Genomic DNA, 18,081 nt, shown 5'->3' on the forward strand with positions numbered 1-18,081 from the left:
ACTAACACTCTTGAATATGTATCAAAACATAACTTTATTTTATTTTATAAAATCAGCGAAACAATGATGTCTGACATTTGTCATTTCACAAATAACAAATTACATCCTACTTTATGGACACATTTCCAACAAACTCCCACTTGAACTTAAAGTAGGTGTGTACAATCTCGCATGCCCAAACCCTCCAGATGGCTATCGAAGACTTTACCAGATAAAGCCTTTGTGAATGGATCAGCCAAGTTGTCATGTGTTGATATCTTTGTCACTTCAACATCGCCTCTTTGTACAATCTCTCGGATGAGGTGGTACTTCCGCTCTATGTGCTTGGACCTTTTGTGGCTTTTAGGCTCCTTAGAGTTTGCTACAGCCCCACTGTTATCGCAATACAGTACCATGGGCCTATCAGCTTCCGGAACAATTTCCAGTGATACAAGGAACTTCTTAAGCCATACGGCCTCTTTTGCAGCTTCACAAGCTGCCACATATTCGGCCTCCATGGTGGAGTCAGCTATGCAAGTCTGCTTAATACTCCTCCATACCACCGAACCCCCATTCAGGACAAACACTGATCCTGAAGTGGATTTCCTGGAATCCTTGTCCGATTGGCAGTCAGAGTCGGTGTATCCCGTCATAGTCAGGTCAGTACCTGAATATACAAGCATATAGTTCCTTGTTCTACTAAGATACTTGAGGATATGCTTGACAGCAACCCAGTGCTCGGATCCAGGGTTAGACTGGAATCTACTCACCACGCCTACCGCATAGCATATATCAGGTCTGGTGCAAAGCATTGAATACATGAGGCTTCCTACGGCTGAAGCGTAAGGAACTCGGCTTATGTCTTCCTCTTCTTGAGGAGTCTTGGGAGACTGCTCCTTTGAGAGGGATACTCCATGTCTGAAGGGTAGATAACCCTTCTTGGAGTTTTGCATGGCGAATCGGTCCATTACCTTATCGATATAGGATGCTTGAGATAGTGCCAATTGTTTGTTCTTCCAATCTCGAAAGATTTGAATTCCCAGAACATAGGCAGCTTCTCCTAGATCCTTCATGTCAAACTGCTTTGCCAGCCAGAGCTTAACCTCAGTCAGTCTTCCTACATCATTCCCAATGAGTAGTATGTCATCCACATATAAGACTAAGAAAACCACTTTGCCTTCTTGTATCAGCTTATACACACAAGGCTCATCCAATGACTGAACAAAACCATAAGTTTTAACAGTCTCATCGAATCTGATATTCCATGATCTGGATGCCTGCTTTAGTCCATAAATGGATTTTTGCAATTCACAAACCTTTTCTTCTTAACCCTTTTCAATGAATCCATCTGGTTGTGCCATATAAATGCGCTCATCCAGGTTGCCATTCAGAAAAGTTGTCTTCACATCCATCTGCCAGATTTCATAATCTAAGGCAGCAACAATGGATAAAAGAATGCGGATGGATTTAAGCATAGCCACCGGAGAGAAGGTATCCTCATAGTCAATTCCTTCTTTCTGGGTGTAGCCCTTGGCTACTAGTCTTGCTTTGAATGTCTCTACATTCCCATCTGGACCCCTCTTCTTCTTGTAGAACCATTTACACCCTACGGGTTTTATCCCTTCAGGATGATCTACCAGAGTCCATACGCCATTTTTATACATCGATTGTATTTCGGCATTCATGGCTTCATGCCATAGGTTTGCTTCAGAACTGGCCATAGCCTGCGAGTAGGAGACAGGTTCATCAACATCTAAATCTGAGACTGCAGTCAATGCATCTCCATAAGACATATACCTATCTGGTTGTCTCACAACCCTCCCACTACGTCGAGGCTCTATTGGTGTTAGTTCTTGTTGTGGTTCAGTCAATTCCTCAAGTACAAGCCTGCTTCTAGGCTTCATATTCTTCACAAAATCCTCTTCCAGAAAATGAGCATTCGTGCTAACGAATGTTTTCTGATCGGTAGGACTATAGAAGATGTAGCCTTTTGTCCCTTTAGGATATCCTACAAACAGGCATAATTCTGAACGATTGGTTAGCTTGCCAGTCTTCTTTCTAAGCACATGTACTAGACAACCCCATATTCTTGTGTGGCCAAGAGATGACTTCTTGCCACTCCATCTTTCATATGGAGTTCCAGGCACTGCTTTAGATGGAACTTGGTTCAGAATATATGCTGTTGTTTCCAAAGCATATCCCCAAAAGGAATCTGGAAGGGATGAGTAACTCATCATTGATCTAACCATATCTAATAGAGTTCGGTTCCTTCTTTCTGACACGCCATTCTGCTGTGGAGTACCTGGCGCAGTCAGTTGAGAAAATATGCCTTCTTCCTTAAGAAAGTCTTCGAACTCTCCTAGCAAGTATTCACCACCACGATCAGATCGTAGTGTTTTGATCTATTTGTCTAATTGTTTTTCAACCAAGGCCTTGAATTCTTTGAACTTTTCAAAGGTTTCAGACTTTTGACGCATTAGATAAATATGACCAAAACGAGAATAGTCATCTGTGAAGGATATGAAATATTCATATCCTCCTCTTGCTTGGATATTAAATGGCCCACATACATCACTATGTATGAGTTCTAGGCATTCATCAGCTCTATTACCCTTTGCTGAAAAGGGTCTCTTGGCCATTTTTCTTTCTATGCAGGATTCACATGTAGGTAGTGAGCCTACACTTAAGGTTTGTAAGGGACCGTCTCTTACCAACCTTTTGATCCTGTCAAGGCTAATATGTCCAAGACGTAGATGCCATTTATAGGTTTGATCTGTTGGGTCTAACCTCAATCTTTTACTATCTCTAATTGAATCATTATTCAATTCAGTATCATAAATCGTTGGAATAATTGGTTTGACGTAGAACAGATTGTTTATCATGACTGTAGAAGTAATCATGAAACCATTCTTAAGAATTTGAATAACATCATAGGGTGTATAATAGGGTGTATATAGGTTGAGTTGGGTTGATTTTAAGATTTTTTTTTAACCCAACTTGTAAGTTTCGGTTTGAAGAAAATACAACCCAATATTATTAGAGAAATACACTAACTCGTGCATTATTAAATGAGCATTTATAAAATAAATTATACTATTATAAGCTAAAAAAATGAGCATTTTCCATTATGCTTTCGATATATCAAATATATTATACATTTTTATTTTAAATATATATAAACTTCGGGTTGGGTTGAAATATTCTCAACCCAAAACCCAACCCATAGCTTCGATTTGAAGTATTTATATGTCATAATATATATTTTTCTTTGTCGGTTTGTCATTTTCAAGTTGGGTTAGGCGGGTTGATGTACACCGCTAGTGTATAGTATTGATTGTTGAGTAATCAATTAACTTCAAATAATTATTTTTATTTTTAAAATATTATTATTTAATTTTCTTTGTGATACGTATACCTTATTAAGTTGCTACTTTTTCTGAATTTAAAATGTTTATACATTGGTGTTTATTATCATCGTCTTGATAAACTAGAAGAGTTAATCTCATAAATAGTCTTTGAGATTTAACTTTAATCCTATTTCAGTTTTTAAAATGTCGCATAATTAGTCTTTGAGGTTTTATTTTGTTTTAATTTGGGTCCTTCTGTTAATTTGGTATTAAATATTTGACGGAAGCCGAATGAATCATCACCTTTCTCAAGGGAGTTTCCCACTTGGTGGCTGAGATCTCTTCACTGCATGTCTTCTTCAATGGTTCTTTGGTCGGATAACCTTCACCGGAGGTTTCTACCGGCAGTGGTCGGAGGTTTTCGTATTTTTGTAACTTTTGTGTTTGTAATAAGGTTGGTGGTTTCCCCACTTGACCCTCATCTGGTTTGTTGGTTATTCTTAAATTTAGGTGTTCGGCTTAATGCCGATTAGGTGATCTTAGTCCGGTTAAATTTTTTACTATGCCGTGTAGATGTCCCCTTTCTGTGGATTTTGACGATATGCTCATCCGGCGCTCGACAGCTTATGTTGAAGAGAGGAGTTTTCTCCAGTCGAGCTTTCAGTCCGCTCGTTGTTAGTGTGCTAAGGTGCTTTCCCAGTTTCGAGCCTCAGGCATGCGTTTGTCCCTCTAATGGGTTAGTATTGTACCAAGATGACTGTTTATTAGTATTTTAATGAAATGCAATTTTTCCTTTTAAAAAAAATTAAGTAGAATAATTGTGGTTGTTTTAACTCAACAATCAATAGTATACACATTAAGAAAGAGAAATATAAGTAATAAAAATTTACATAGACAAAAGTGTTCAAATGATACATTTGAATTAGACGGGTGTACTACATAAATAAAATAATATGGTACACTCGGTTAACTGAATAACTTCTCGCCTTAAACTTAGGGTCCTTATGGTTCATGTGTTCAAACTAGTGATTCTTGCTTCAATATTGTGTGTGTTAGACTTCCCCCTACAAGAGCTCCGCTAGTTTACATAGAAGACTAGCCTACCGTATAGAAGAGATAGAGTCTATCCTTAATTGATTGAGTATGACACTCTTATAATTAGCAAGCGCTAATCTTTCTTTAATGAATGAATTGGCGCAATCACTCTTGTCGAAGCCTTCTTCTCCAAAGAGACTCACTCAAGAAATTGAAGCATATTGGCACGATGAGGGAATATGTGAAAGAATTTAGTTCCTTGATGCTTGATGTTGTGTGGGAAAATATGGGTGACATGTGGAACAGCGACAGCGTGACACGTGGCTCTACTTTTCCTCAAAAGGCGACAACCCTCAACGCTTGAAGCTCGCTTCCCCTCTACGCTGCAAAGGAGGCCTGACTAAGGGCATCGACCCGGCATACCGTCGACCAGTCATGCCGTCGATCTTATCGCAACAAAATTCCTATGTCTGGAAAGGGTCGACTACCAGGAAGGACATGCGGTCTACACAACGCAGATGACGAGGGGAATACTCTTCAGAAATGAGCCTAACATCATAAGTTGTGTCTAGGGATGGGAGATGTCTGCAGTACATGCATTAATTGCAAACCCCTAAACCGCCCTACAGTGAACAGTGAAGGATTACAGGAATCTACAGAGCCGTAATGAAAGACTAATTGGCTGAGTGAACAGTTTAAAAGGTGATTAGTGGGCTACGGTCTGGGCCTAGAAAGGTAGGCCACTCGAGTACTTCTACCTACAAAGGAGAACCGCACACAAAGGAACCTTGAGCTATAAAAGGGGCAAAGCCCCATACACGAGAAGGAGATTGGCTTCTTTAATATTCAATCAGAGGAAGAATAACGATACATGTAAATTGTAAGAGTCCAAAAAGAAATATAATACACAAGTGGATGTACCGCTTTATTAACAGAGTGAGCCATTATAAATTTCGTGTGTCCTCTCATTCAAGCATTATTCTCATGCTTCCAAAAATACAACAAACACTTCATAGCATAATTTCAAATATACAGTTAATTTCCAACCGATAACCCAACGGGATACCAGTGGGTAACCCGGTGTATTTCTGTTGACGAAATTTAGCCGTCAACAATTGGCGACTCCGTTGGGGACCGAACCCAGAATCTCTGGTTCATACGTTTGACCCCCAACAACAACATAGTCAGCAAACATGCCTCCAAGAAGAAGAATTGAGGCCATCAACCAAGGCAACCAGATGGATGAAACTGCCACACATCCGGTGAATGACGGGATGGAAGAAGACCCACCTCCGGTTAGGAATGAAGTCCCACCCCTAGACGTGCCGCAACCGGACCCTGTGCAGATGCAGGCCCAGCTTACTACTCTGACCGACCTGGTGCGGGGACTAATGATTGTCGTTGAGCGCTTGGATGGAAGAAACTCGATGCCGCCTCTAGAAGACGTCTTGAGACCACTAGGAGCTGCCGTGGTTGGAAACCAGAACCCCGGTGACCGCCAAGATGTCCCAGAAGGAATCGGGGACAGTGAAAATCTTAGAGGTGATCCCAGGCCTCGACTTTCCCACTCCTCCGGCAGTCGTCTAAGGGCCGCCGGACTCCGAGCTCATGAGAACTGAATAGCCAGAGGCCTGGGAAACCCTAAAGGGCCACCTCAGAACCCAGGTGGAAACCTTCTAGGAAATGCAGGGTCGGTGCAAGTGGGCAGACGAGCAAAGGGCGGATCCAACGCACAAAGGGCAGAAGCTTCGAGAGGAGCCGGCTTAGCAATATCAATGGAAGAGGCACAAGCCATTATAGAGCGTATGGCCAGCCTAGAGCAAAAGCTCACGGGCGATGTCGCCGGCCTAAAGAAAAATATAGGGCGAGTGGCCGAGGTGGTGAACGTCGACATCACGCCTAGACGGACGCACAACCACCCGTTTACCGCGGAAATTATGGCACCACCTCTCCCCGATAAGTACAGGTCACCGTCGATCCCACCGTATGACGGCAGAAGGGATCCCGACGATCACCTAGAAATGTACACAAGGCAAATGCTCTTGCATGGATATGCTGAGGACATCATGTGCCGAGCCTTCCAAAACCATCTAACGGACTCTGCCCGGAGATGGTTTCGAACGCTAAAACCAAACTCTATCTCAAGCTGGGATAAGTTGAAGGAAGCATTTTCCCTCCAGTTTGTAGGAGTGAAAAAATATGTCCCTCCAAAGCAGAATTTGACAACAATATACCAGAAGCCAAACGAGTCATTAAAAGAGTGGCTTGCATGGTATGGGGAAACTATCGCCGCGGTGACGGACATGACCGACAGGGAGGCCTTGATGGGGGCGTTATCTAGCATGAAGAAGATTACTCCTTTCAAAAGAGAGCTGAACCGGAAGCCCCCGTCCAGTTACAAAGAATTCCTTGCACGAGTGCAAGGGTACATCAACGCCGAGGAAGCTTATGCGAACGACCCTGAGCACAGGTCCAACAAGAACAAAGGGACTGAGCAAGGGTCGACTGCTGGAAAGCAGGATGGAAAGAAACGAAGAGGCGGTGGAAGCGGGGACAAGCAGCCTGCTTTGACACCGAACGCTCCAGAAGCCAAGAAGCCGAGGCAAGAGGAGAACCTCAAGCCTTGGCTATCTGAAAGGTATGATTCCTACCATGAATTAACAATAGGAGTCGAGGAAGTGATTAATCAGGTAGGTCGCGGGAACTTGTTGCGCCGCCCAGAGCCGATGAGGTCAGATCCCAGCCGAAGGAACTAGAAAAAATATTGCAGGTTCCACGGCGACGTCGACCACCACACCAATGATTGCGCCGATCTTAAAGATGAGATTGAAAGGGTAATCCGTGAGGGAAGGCTGTAGGAGTTCAAGGCCGAGTGGAGACCAAGAAACGATGGCCACGGCGGCCAAAATGATGGTCGACGCCGAGAGAAGAATTAGCGACCAGAGGACCGACAACCCGTCGGCGTCATACAAACCGTCCTCGGCGGTCCATATATTGGAGGAGACTCGAGGATATCTCAAAAAGACTACGCCCATGAAGCCAGAGGGGTTTACCAGGAAAGGTTCTTGAGTGTCTCCGCTGCGAAAGCAACAAGGTTCGGCAGCGCTGACGTGGCGTTTAATGAGGACGACACCAACAGGGTTCACTTCCCCCACAATGACGCCTTGGTGGTAGAAGCTCTAATTGGATATCACACTGTATGTTGAATCCTGGTGGACAATGGGAGCTCGGTAGACCTTCTATACTCTGACTGCCTGGAAAAGATGGGGATCCCAAAGGAACAATTAGAGAGAACCTCCAGGCCGTTGTACGGTTTCACTGGGGACTCCGTCATCCCTTAGGGGACAATCCGGTTGCCTATAACTGCAGGGGAGAAACCTCAACAAGCCACTATAATGGCTAATTTTGTGGTAATAAAGGGAGGCTCCTAATACAATGTCGTCATTGGGAGGCCGACCCATCAGGCACTGAGGGCAATAACTGATGTGAACATTAGGGATGCAAGAAATACTCATCAAAGTCGATTCAGAAGAGAGCCAACTAGTCTTACACATCCATTGAGCCATTCCGGAAGAGAGCCAATTAGTCTTACACGTTTATTGAGCCATTGAATGGCCAACTTGCATGTCAATCCAGGATACACGTGTAAGGGGGAATTTTAAGAAGTTAGGCGTGTTTTCCAGCCCGGGATAAAGTCAAATTGTGGATAAAGACTTGCCTTTATCATAATCCTATCTTTTTAGGTTTAAGTTTCAATTTAAACATTTATATTGCATAATATGCATTTTTAAGGAAGGAGTTAGATTCAAATTCGGATTCCTTCCCTAAGAAATTATCTTTAGGCGTTTAGAAGGAAAGAGTTGGAGTTTAATTCGTATTCCTTCCCTAGGATAAGCTTTAGGCTTGCGTTTATCTTATTTTTAGGTTTATCTTGTTTTAGGCTTCTATCTCATTAAGGATAGAATAGGACTTTTCAATTTTTAAACCTTTTCAGCTTATACCCGACTATTTAAGGTTGAAAAATGAAAATTAATAAAATGTTTTTGATGTTTATTCACTTTGTGAGATATTCTTCTTGAGTTCTTCAAAAACTATTCCGAACTTAGCAAGGCTTTCCTTGTGGCATTCAACGTGACTTATCAAACGGAATTTTCATACTCGTTTGTGGTGTCTTCACCATACCAAGGTTCTTGCTTCGCTAAGCAACGGGTCGCGATTTCCATCAATTCTTGAAGATCTTGGATCCTATCTCATATTTGGCTACGGGTTTCATCACATTGTTGGCGGGGTTCATATCAATAACCTCCATCTACCACCAGAAGGTCAAATTCCCTACCCCAAACGGTGTAGATGAAATAAAGAGCAACTAGTGCGAGGCTAGGGTTGCGTATTTTGAGGCCTTGCGCGGATATGGCTAGCCGGGGAGGCAGGAGGCCAGAATCGTCTGTCAAGGTGCCATTGAGGACATAGACCCCAGCATGGTCTCAACCCGTCAAGCAATTGGTGGAGATCCAAGTCGACGAGGACGAGCCAACCAGAGTGCTAAAAGTAGGTTCAGACTTAACCCCATCACTTAGGGTGGAAGTCAAGGGCTTCCTCAAGAAGAACTTGGATGTCTTCACCTGGAATCATGCTGATATGGAAGGGATCGACTCGGAAGCCATATGCCATTCTCTAAATATCGACCCCTCATATCCCCCCAGACACCAGAAGCGCCGACCAATGAACCCGGAGAGGTATGAGGCATTGAAAGAAGAGGTCGATAAATTAATCAACAATGGTTTCATTAGAGAGGCTCATTACCCATGATGGGTCTCGAACCCCGTTTTGGTGGTCAAGCCTAACGAAACATGGAGAACATGCGTCGACTTCAGTGACCTCAACAAAGCCTGCCCAAAAGATGGTTTCCCGCTCCCTCGAAAAGACCAAATGGTCGACGCCACAGCGGGGCATGAAATGCAGAGTTTTATGGATGCCTACACCGGATACAATCAAATCCCCATGCATCCGACCGATGAGGAGCACACATCCTTCATAACCGATAGGGGCCTCTACTGCTACAAGGTAATGCCACTTGGCTTGAAAAACGCAGGGGCTACATACCAAAGGCTCGTGAATAGATGTTTGCTCAACTACTCGGCAAATCAATGGAAGTTTACGTCGATGATATGCTTGTAAAGAGTGCCAGGGCCACCCAGCACGTCAACCATTTGGGGGAAATGTTTGGCGTGTTGAGAAGATACCACATGAAACTAAACCCCCTGAAGTGCGCCTTTGGAGTTGGATCAGAAAAATTCCTTGGTTTCATGGTCAGTAACCGGGGGATAGAGGCTAATCCCAAAAAGATAAAAGCCTTGCAGGATATGAGGTCTCCAACTAAACCAAAAGAGGTGCAAAGGTTGACAGGGTGTGTCGCCGCTCTGAACAGATTTATATCAAAGGCGACGGATAAGTGCGTTCCCTTCTTCGATGCTTTAAAAGGAAGTAAGCTTTTGAATGGACACCACAATGTGAAGAGGCATTTCAAAAATTAATAGAGCACCTAGGCAGGCCCCCGATCCTGTCAAAACCCATCCCCGACGAGGAGCTGAGCCTATACCTCTCCATGTCACAACACGCCGTGAGCTCTGTGCTAATAAGAGAGGAAGAAAGGGTCCAGCTGCCGGTCTACTATGTAAACAAAAGACTCCTCGACGCCGAGTCAAGATACACTGAAATGGAACAACTGGCCCTCGCCCTGATGGTAGCCTCAAGGAAGCTTCGACATTACTTTCAATTCCACACAATACGGGTTCTTACAAACCACCCGTTAAGACAGGCGTTACAAAAGCGCCCGAGACTTCTGGTCAACTTCTCAAATGGTCGGCGGAGTTAAGCCAGTTCGATATTAAGTATGTACCGAGAGTAGCAATCAAGGGGCAGGCACTGGCTGATTTCCTGGCTGAATTCTCTCATAGACCGACTCCCACCGCACGCGAAGAAGTCAAGATGACGAAGTGGAAGCTCTACGTGGATAGAGCATCGAGCGAAAATGGGTCAGGAGCTGTTGTCCTGTTGATCAACCCGGAAGGCCATAAGATTACTTCGGTGGCATGATTTAAATTCAAGGCGTCGAATAATGAAGCAAAGTACGAGGCGCTGATTGCAGGGCTGCGATTGGCAAATCACTTGAAAATCAATAGGCTTAGCATCTTCAGCGACTCTCAACTGGTCGTTGGACAAGTAAATGAGGAATACCAAGAGCGCGGCGAAAAAATGGGTGCGTACTTGAGAGAGGTAAAATAAGAACTCGTCAAGTTCAAAAGCTATGAAATACTTCAAATACCACGAGCTGAGAACACCAACGTCGACGCCCTGGCGAAGCTAGCATCTTCAAGGGATTCTGACATACTAGGAATCGTTCCTATCGAAGAACTTGAGCGGCCGACCATTGAGGAAAAAATTGCGGCCTTGACCATCCAGACGGACGAGAGTTGAATGACGCCGCTTATCCAATATCTAACGGATGCAAAGCTGCCGAATGATAAAGATGAGGCCAGACGAATCAAGTATAGAGCCACCAGGTACCTATTGTATGACGGTTTGCTTTACCGACGAGGCTATTCAACGCCTTTGCAGTGGTGCCTAAACGATAGCGAAGCCCAGGAGGTCCTCCGGAAAATCCATGAAGGAGTATGCGGTAATCATACTGGGGGCAGTCTTTAGCTCTTAAGGTTTTGAGGTAGGGGTACTATTGGCCCACGCTTAAAAAAGCCGCATTCCAATACGCTCGACACTGCGATTGTTGGATCACGTTGTGATTTTTAAGTGAAAAATCATTTAAACAACAACAAACTTGTAGGCGGAAATTTCAAAAATTTTCACGTATCATTTTAATTCTGAATTAAACACAAATCACAACGATAGATTCATGCATGATGTGTTTATGGAGAGAAGAATAGGATGACAATCATACCTTTAAGATGATTGGATCAAATATGGCCGCAAGGATCTTGTCTCACTATCTCACGTTCCGAGATGGAGAATTGCCGTGAAACAAGACCGTTGATTTATGAACATGACCACACCAACAACCACTCGTTGATTCAAGGCTATGACTCTTAATTTTTAGGAGAAGAGAGTGGGCTCTTTTTAAAAACCTAAGGAAACAAATTTTCCTTCTATTTTTCAATACCAAAATCCGGCCACACTAGAGGAGAGAGAGATATTTCTTTTTCTAGTCACCCTCCTAGGGTTTTCAATAATTTCTCTTTATAGGAAAATTCGAAACCTAACCCTAGGTGGGTTTTTCTGAATTTTTCCCTCAATTTTTGGAACAAAATCCGAACTCTCCCTTCCAAAGGGATTTTCGAATTTTTCAAAAATCAAATCAAATCTCTCCCTCCTTTAGTTGCCAAATAATATTATGTTCAAACTTTATTTATGAATTTTAAATTAATCATCATTAATTTTAAAATTCTAAATTCATTCCTTTTATTTTTCAATTATCAAATAAATGAAAAATAACATAATGAATTTATTTAAACATAATTGTGTAACAAAACATCAGTTATAATTTTTCCACTTATTAGAGCTAGCCTTGAGACCGAATGGACCCATATGAACAAAGCTATGGAATTATAATACTCGACTAATTTATCCCGATAAGTTATCGACGTATTTAATTCCAACATCGTACGACTCCACTAAAGGTTCGATGCCGACTAATCTCTCAATTCATATGCGCTATTTTTCTGATGGTGTTAATACAATTTATCACACGGTCCACAGAATAAGTACGATATTATCCTTCGTGAATATCAGTGATTAGAATGGTATAAAAAATTACCGTTTTACCATTCCAGTCATTATTTCCTCAACTCCTTTATATGATTGTGAATAAGAAAGACATATGTTCGTAAGATGTCTCGCACATGTCATGATGTCTTAAACAATGAATACCATCATTGAACACCAGGCCTGGTTTGTTTATTCACACACCCATCAATAAAGCATGAGGTGATATTATCGCTTACGAATTCCATATCTGTGAATCACATAACTCCAAATCAATTATGTCATGATCCCAATAGCTGAGATTTTGTTCAAAAAACTATGAACTAATCTCATTGGTGAATCAAAGACCATGAGAAATTAAGTCGAGTTATGTATTCACTTCAGGATTAAGATAATTACGCAAATACACTTAAGTTGTAATAATTAGATTCAGAGCTCTATAAACGGTTTTTGCTCTAATCTAATTAGTTACGAGGTCTATTCAACATGTTGTGAACATGTCTAGGTCAACCACAGAGTCCAACTCCCATGCCCCGAGACTAGCATCACATGGTTCGATCTAACAGTCATAATCGGATTCGATTGCCCAGTCGATCCTAAGACTGCGAATATTAATTTCTTTAAACTATATCAGAAGAGCTTGTCCAGCAGGGATCCCCTGACTCTTCTTTCGTTGATAACAGTTTATGGACTAAGCAATATTACTAACACTCTTGAATATGAATCAAAACATAACTTTATTTTATTTATAAACATCAGCAAAATAATGATGTCTAATATTTGCCATTTCATAAATAACAAATTACGCCCTACTTTATGGACACATTTCCAACAGCGATAAGTGCCAAAAATATGCCACAATTCCTAGAGCACCCCCAGAAAACCTAACCCCCATTCTCAGTCCACAGCCCTTTGACAAATGGGGGATCGACCTGATCAGGCCCTTGCACCTCGCACCGGGAGGCTTTAAGTTCGCCATCATCGCAGTAGACTACTACACAAAATGGGCAGAGGCAAAGGCTCTACGACCACGGAAGCAGCTTGCACCAACTTCATGTGGAACAACATCGTGTGCAAATTCGGGGTCCCACACTCAATAGTATCTGACAATGGGAAACAATTCAATAATGCCTCAACACGTAGGTTCTGTGACAACTTAGGCATTCGAAAGGACTTCTCGGCGCCAATACATTTACAGTCCAATGGTCAAGTTGAGGCTGTCAACAAAATATTGAAGTATACCCTAAAGAAGAAGCTCAACGATTTAAAGGGGAGATGGGCCGAAGAACTTCCAAAGGTCTTGTGGGCATATAGAACGACAAGCCGAACCACCATGGGTGAAACACCCTTCTCCATGGCGTATGGCGTCGAGGCGGTACTCCCCGTGGAAATTGAGACGCCAACTCTAAGAACTGTTGTCTACAACGACGACGGTAATGCAGAAGCCATGAGTGGAGAACTCGACCTGTTAGAAGAAAAAAGGCTCGACTCCCAATTACGCCTCACCACCTATCAGCAAAGGGCAGCACAGTATTACAACAAGAAAGTTAGACAAAGAAGGTTCATCCCAGGAGACCTAGTATTGAAGAGGGTGACACAGAGTACGAAACCCAAAAATATTGGTCCTCTAGGCCCAACTTGGGAAGGACCCTACTGTATAAGGGAAATGTTGCGTCCTAGCACCTACATTTTGGAAAGCCTCGCCGGCAAGCGAATTGAACACCCGTGGAATGTAGAATAGCTAAAGTTGTACTACCAATAGTACATGGGGGCAATAAGGGGTCCACGGATCACTAGAGAACGACGACCCCAACGGGTAAAGCTAACGTCGTCTCCTCCAAGGAGGAGAGGCGAACACAGTCTACGGATCATTAGAAGATGAAGACCCCAAAGGGTAAAGTTAACGTCCTCTCCTCCAAGGAGGAGAGGCGAACATGGTCTACAGATCACTAGAAGACAACGACCCCAAGGGGTAAAGTTAACGTCTTCTCCTCTAAGGAGGAAAGGTGAACACGGTCTACGGATCACTAGAAGACGGCGACCCCAAGGGGTAAAGTTAACGTCATCTCCTCCAAGGAGGAGAGGCGAACACTTAGCAAATTTTAAGGAATTTACTATGACAACGACCCCAAGGGGTAAAAATAAATTGCTCCTCTAAGGAGTGCGACGAACAATCATGAAATCTACTATCTTCAAAAACAAATAAAATAAAAGAAAATCCAATATTATATAAAATGTATATAATAAACATATAGCAGTCTCTACAAAAAAAAAAAAGAACCCTAAGCCTCGCCGCCAGCCACTAAGTCATCACCATCGCCAGGCGGGGAAGAATTGTCATCGTCAGCATGAGGAGGAGGAACATAAAGGAAGCTCAAATCCTACTCGGGATGCTCTTGTTTAATCAGATCGACAATTTACTGTCCAGCAGACTGAAAGTCCTTGGTGTGAATGTCAATGAGCTCCGGGGAAGCCTTGAACTCCTCAATAATCTTTGTGCACTTGGCGTCAAACATTGATGAGGCCTCGGCTTCGGCTTCCTTCTTCCCTTCAGCCTTTCCCTTGGCAAAGCACTTCTTCACGGCCTCAGTAGCTTCGGCCGATTTCTTCTCAGAGATCTCTGCCCGTTTTGTAAGCTCTTTGACCGTAGTCTTCAAACTGGCCAACTTATTTTGAAGGCTCGATAGCTTGGCCAGATCACCTTCCAAACTCGCCAGCTTGGCCACGGCCACGTCGTCCAGACTGTCCATCTCCTTACCACGTTCCTCAACCTTGACTAGATCAATGAGGTTGAGAATGGCAATAACTAGGCCCTGAGAAATTGGAAGTCAGAAAATAAAGATGCGAATGACAAATCTAAAAATGAAAAAAGCACGGTCGAAGCTTACATGAATCTGAAAGGAAATCTGCTTGCGCTGGCGATCCACCAGAGAAGAATGAGTGGCAGAGATCTAGTGCGGCTCAAGAAATGATTCGTATAAGGCCTGGAAGATGAGGGAGAAATGGGGAGGAAGCTTCAGTATGGCCCCAATCTCGGCGTCAGAAATGTTCGGAACTTGGAAGTTGGAATCCATGATTTTTGCCCCCGGAATAAGCACGTGTTCCCTAGGCGCAGAAGGAATATGAGCAACATCGGGGATTGGAACCGCCGGTGTCCAAGTCTCGGTCGCTGGCACCCTCTCTTTGCGCCCCCTTTTAGGCGCAGGAGCTTCCGCCCCTGACCCTGAAGAAACCTCTGTGGGTTTCCTTCTCTTCGGCGCCGGGGAAGAGGTGATGGCCTTTTCTTTTCCTTTGGATTGAGGCTGCGGGCCAGACTGAGGCTACTGGTTGCCTGGGAGCTGAATCCTTAAAGAAGTCATTTCTGTGCAAATGACAAGTCAGAATGCAGTGAACGTGCAGTTATGCAAGATAAGATTAAAAGAAGCGTCGAGCCCAGGAGTTTACCTTCGTCGCTTAGATGAGAGTATGCACAGATGGCGGGAAGATCAGTGAGGTCTGGAAGGTCAAGAATCAACCCTGCTCCTCTAAGGTTGGACTCGGTGTACGCGAAAATACTTTTGCTTAAAATTTAATGTGTGCTCGCAAGTGTACGAATCGCGAAGTAATAATGATCCGAGGATCGAGTATCGTCCACTGGGATTGTTAATTAGGAAGAACTACGTATCACTCTTTATCTAAACCGATTTTATCTAGACAATATGAAATTAAGGGATTGAAACTAAATTAAACAACTAAACTAGACTAAAAAATGCAAACAACGGATGCGAAGGTGATTTGGATCGAAGGGATCTCTATATTTAAAATGGGCTAGGGGGGATTCGACTTCACCTAATTATGTTATATTTATCTAAATCCGTCACTTGTCGATGTATTATATTCAATCCTAGATCATGGGTACTAAGATAATCTCACTCCCTCTCTCGAGCGCTAAGTGAAATAATATGCTAAATCGATTAAACTAATATCCCTATAAATTTTACCAATTGTGCATTCATGAAGTTAAGTCCATATTCGATCTCCTAAGGTTATACTAGCCTCCCGACTCAATATCTCCTTAGGTTGTGTCTCTTAATTCTCAACGTATAAAATTAACTCTCTCAAGCCTAATTTCATACATCTAGGGTCTCTAATCAAATGGCTAATTAAATTAGAAATTAAGCACAAGAGACACAAAAGATTGGAATATAAAACATTCAACAAGCAAACAGACTTTCAAAATATAACTTTCATTAAATTAGATCAAACCCCCCTAGCGTGAGGAAATTAGCTATCCATATTCGAAATTAAATCCACAATTACAAAATACCAAAGATCCATAGTTTAAGCAAAAAATTAAACAAACAATTCAAGAAATACAAAGGGAGAAAGTAATGAAGAACTCCTATTGGATAATCTCCTCCAAAGCCTTCAAACTGCCTCGAATCCCCTTCAAAATCTCAGAAATCCTTAGTTACAGCTGCTTTTCTTCAGACATAGTGCTCCAGCCGTGTCTCTGATTAAATTCTCCACTCTCCGTGTCCACCCCTCTTCCAGCAACTTTCTTTTCCTTTTATATCACCTCCCGAATGTGCACAACTGTCTAAATTCGAGATAGGTGCACTGCAGCCCATGGATGTGCGCTGCAGCGCGCGTCAACGAGGTCTAGGGTTTTCTAGACGCGCGCCTAAGCCCATGGGGATACGCTACAGCGCGCGTCTCAATTTCCTAGCAGATTCTGGGATGCGCGCCTTGAACTGCGCCTAAGCGCGCGTCAAGCTGGCTGCAAGGCGCGTTGCAGCGCCCTTTGGAGCGCTGCAGCCTGAAGCTGGAATGCTCTCTGGAATGCTCTCTGGAAGTCTCAGGCTGTAACTTGCTCTTAGTGCACTGCAGCCCACACAAATGGAGATTTTCATGGACTTCTTTATCTTTTTCACTCGACTTTCTCCACTTTGTAATTCCTACAAAACAGATTAACATAAACATAAAACTAGTGACAAATTAACTGAAATTTGCTCAAACACCATAATATATGACAGGGATAAATTGATGAAAAATTAACTTATCACTCGGTCAAGAGGGTGTCAATATGGCGATCGATTTTTGAGTACAAAAAAGCCTTTTCAACCCTCGCCAATCTATTCCCAGCGAGCTTCGGCCGATCGTGGCTAACTGCAAGATAAAAGAACTATCAGCGCTGTAAAAAAGAGAGAGAGAGAGAAAGAGGGAAAGGGAAAGAAATGAAGTGTTAAATTCTCACCCATATTCTAAAACGACGTTTGCACCTTGCTTCGGCGGGGCATGCGGTCATCAGGGTGAAACTTAAAAGGCCCCCGTATCATGAAAAACATGGGTTTCCACCCATGTGACGATGAGGGAATACCTTGTATTAGCGTACCAAGCCTAGGCTTCGATCGCCCATGCCCACTCAAAAAATACCACCCCACGAATTTGGCAAAGTGGCATAACCTATACATAAATATAAACTCATCCAGCACTAAGTACATATCAAACCGCTGGCTCCACAAAACCCAGGCGCTGGCAAAACAATACCAAAAATTTGGCGCTAGTTGGGAAGGAGAGATACCATAAAAATGGCAGTAGTCCTTGATGAATGGATGAACGGGTAAGGTCATCCCAGCCATGACAACCCGAGTATATACAGGGAGATACCCGGTAGGAGGCATACTGGTCCTAAAATGTACATCCGGGAAGAGATACTCAAACCATCTCCCGTCGATCCAACCTTCTTTGATAGCCCAGATGATGTCTTTATTTCGGACCCTCGACGCCACGACATCGGCCGTAAAAAATGACATGTTCGGGTCTCCGCTCGTGGCAGCCAAGGGGGCCTCCACCAGTGAAGCAGTGACCCCACATATGTTGCCTCCCGTAAAAGGAATCTTATTAACTTCTTCTTCAATCATACGATCGACGTTGTCAAACTCGTCGCCAAAATCGTCACTTG

At 43.2% G+C, this 18,081-nt stretch overlaps 1 protein-coding gene across 1 annotated transcript; it reads left to right on the forward strand.

The window, feature by feature from the left end:
- The first annotated feature begins 6,136 nt into the window (after positions 1–6,136).
- LOC112091716 lies at positions 6,137–7,117 on the forward strand. Its single transcript, XM_024165979.1, has one exon. It carries the CDS (start codon positions 6,137–6,139, stop codon positions 7,115–7,117), a length of 981 nt encoding a protein of 326 aa, XP_024021747.1.
- Positions 7,118–18,081: the final 10,964 nt, after the last annotated feature.

This window comes from Morus notabilis, unplaced genomic scaffold (genome assembly GCF_000414095.1).
Source record: "Morus notabilis unplaced genomic scaffold, ASM41409v2 Scaffold203, whole genome shotgun sequence".
In the NCBI taxonomy this organism is placed as follows: domain Eukaryota; kingdom Viridiplantae; phylum Streptophyta; class Magnoliopsida; order Rosales; family Moraceae; genus Morus; species Morus notabilis.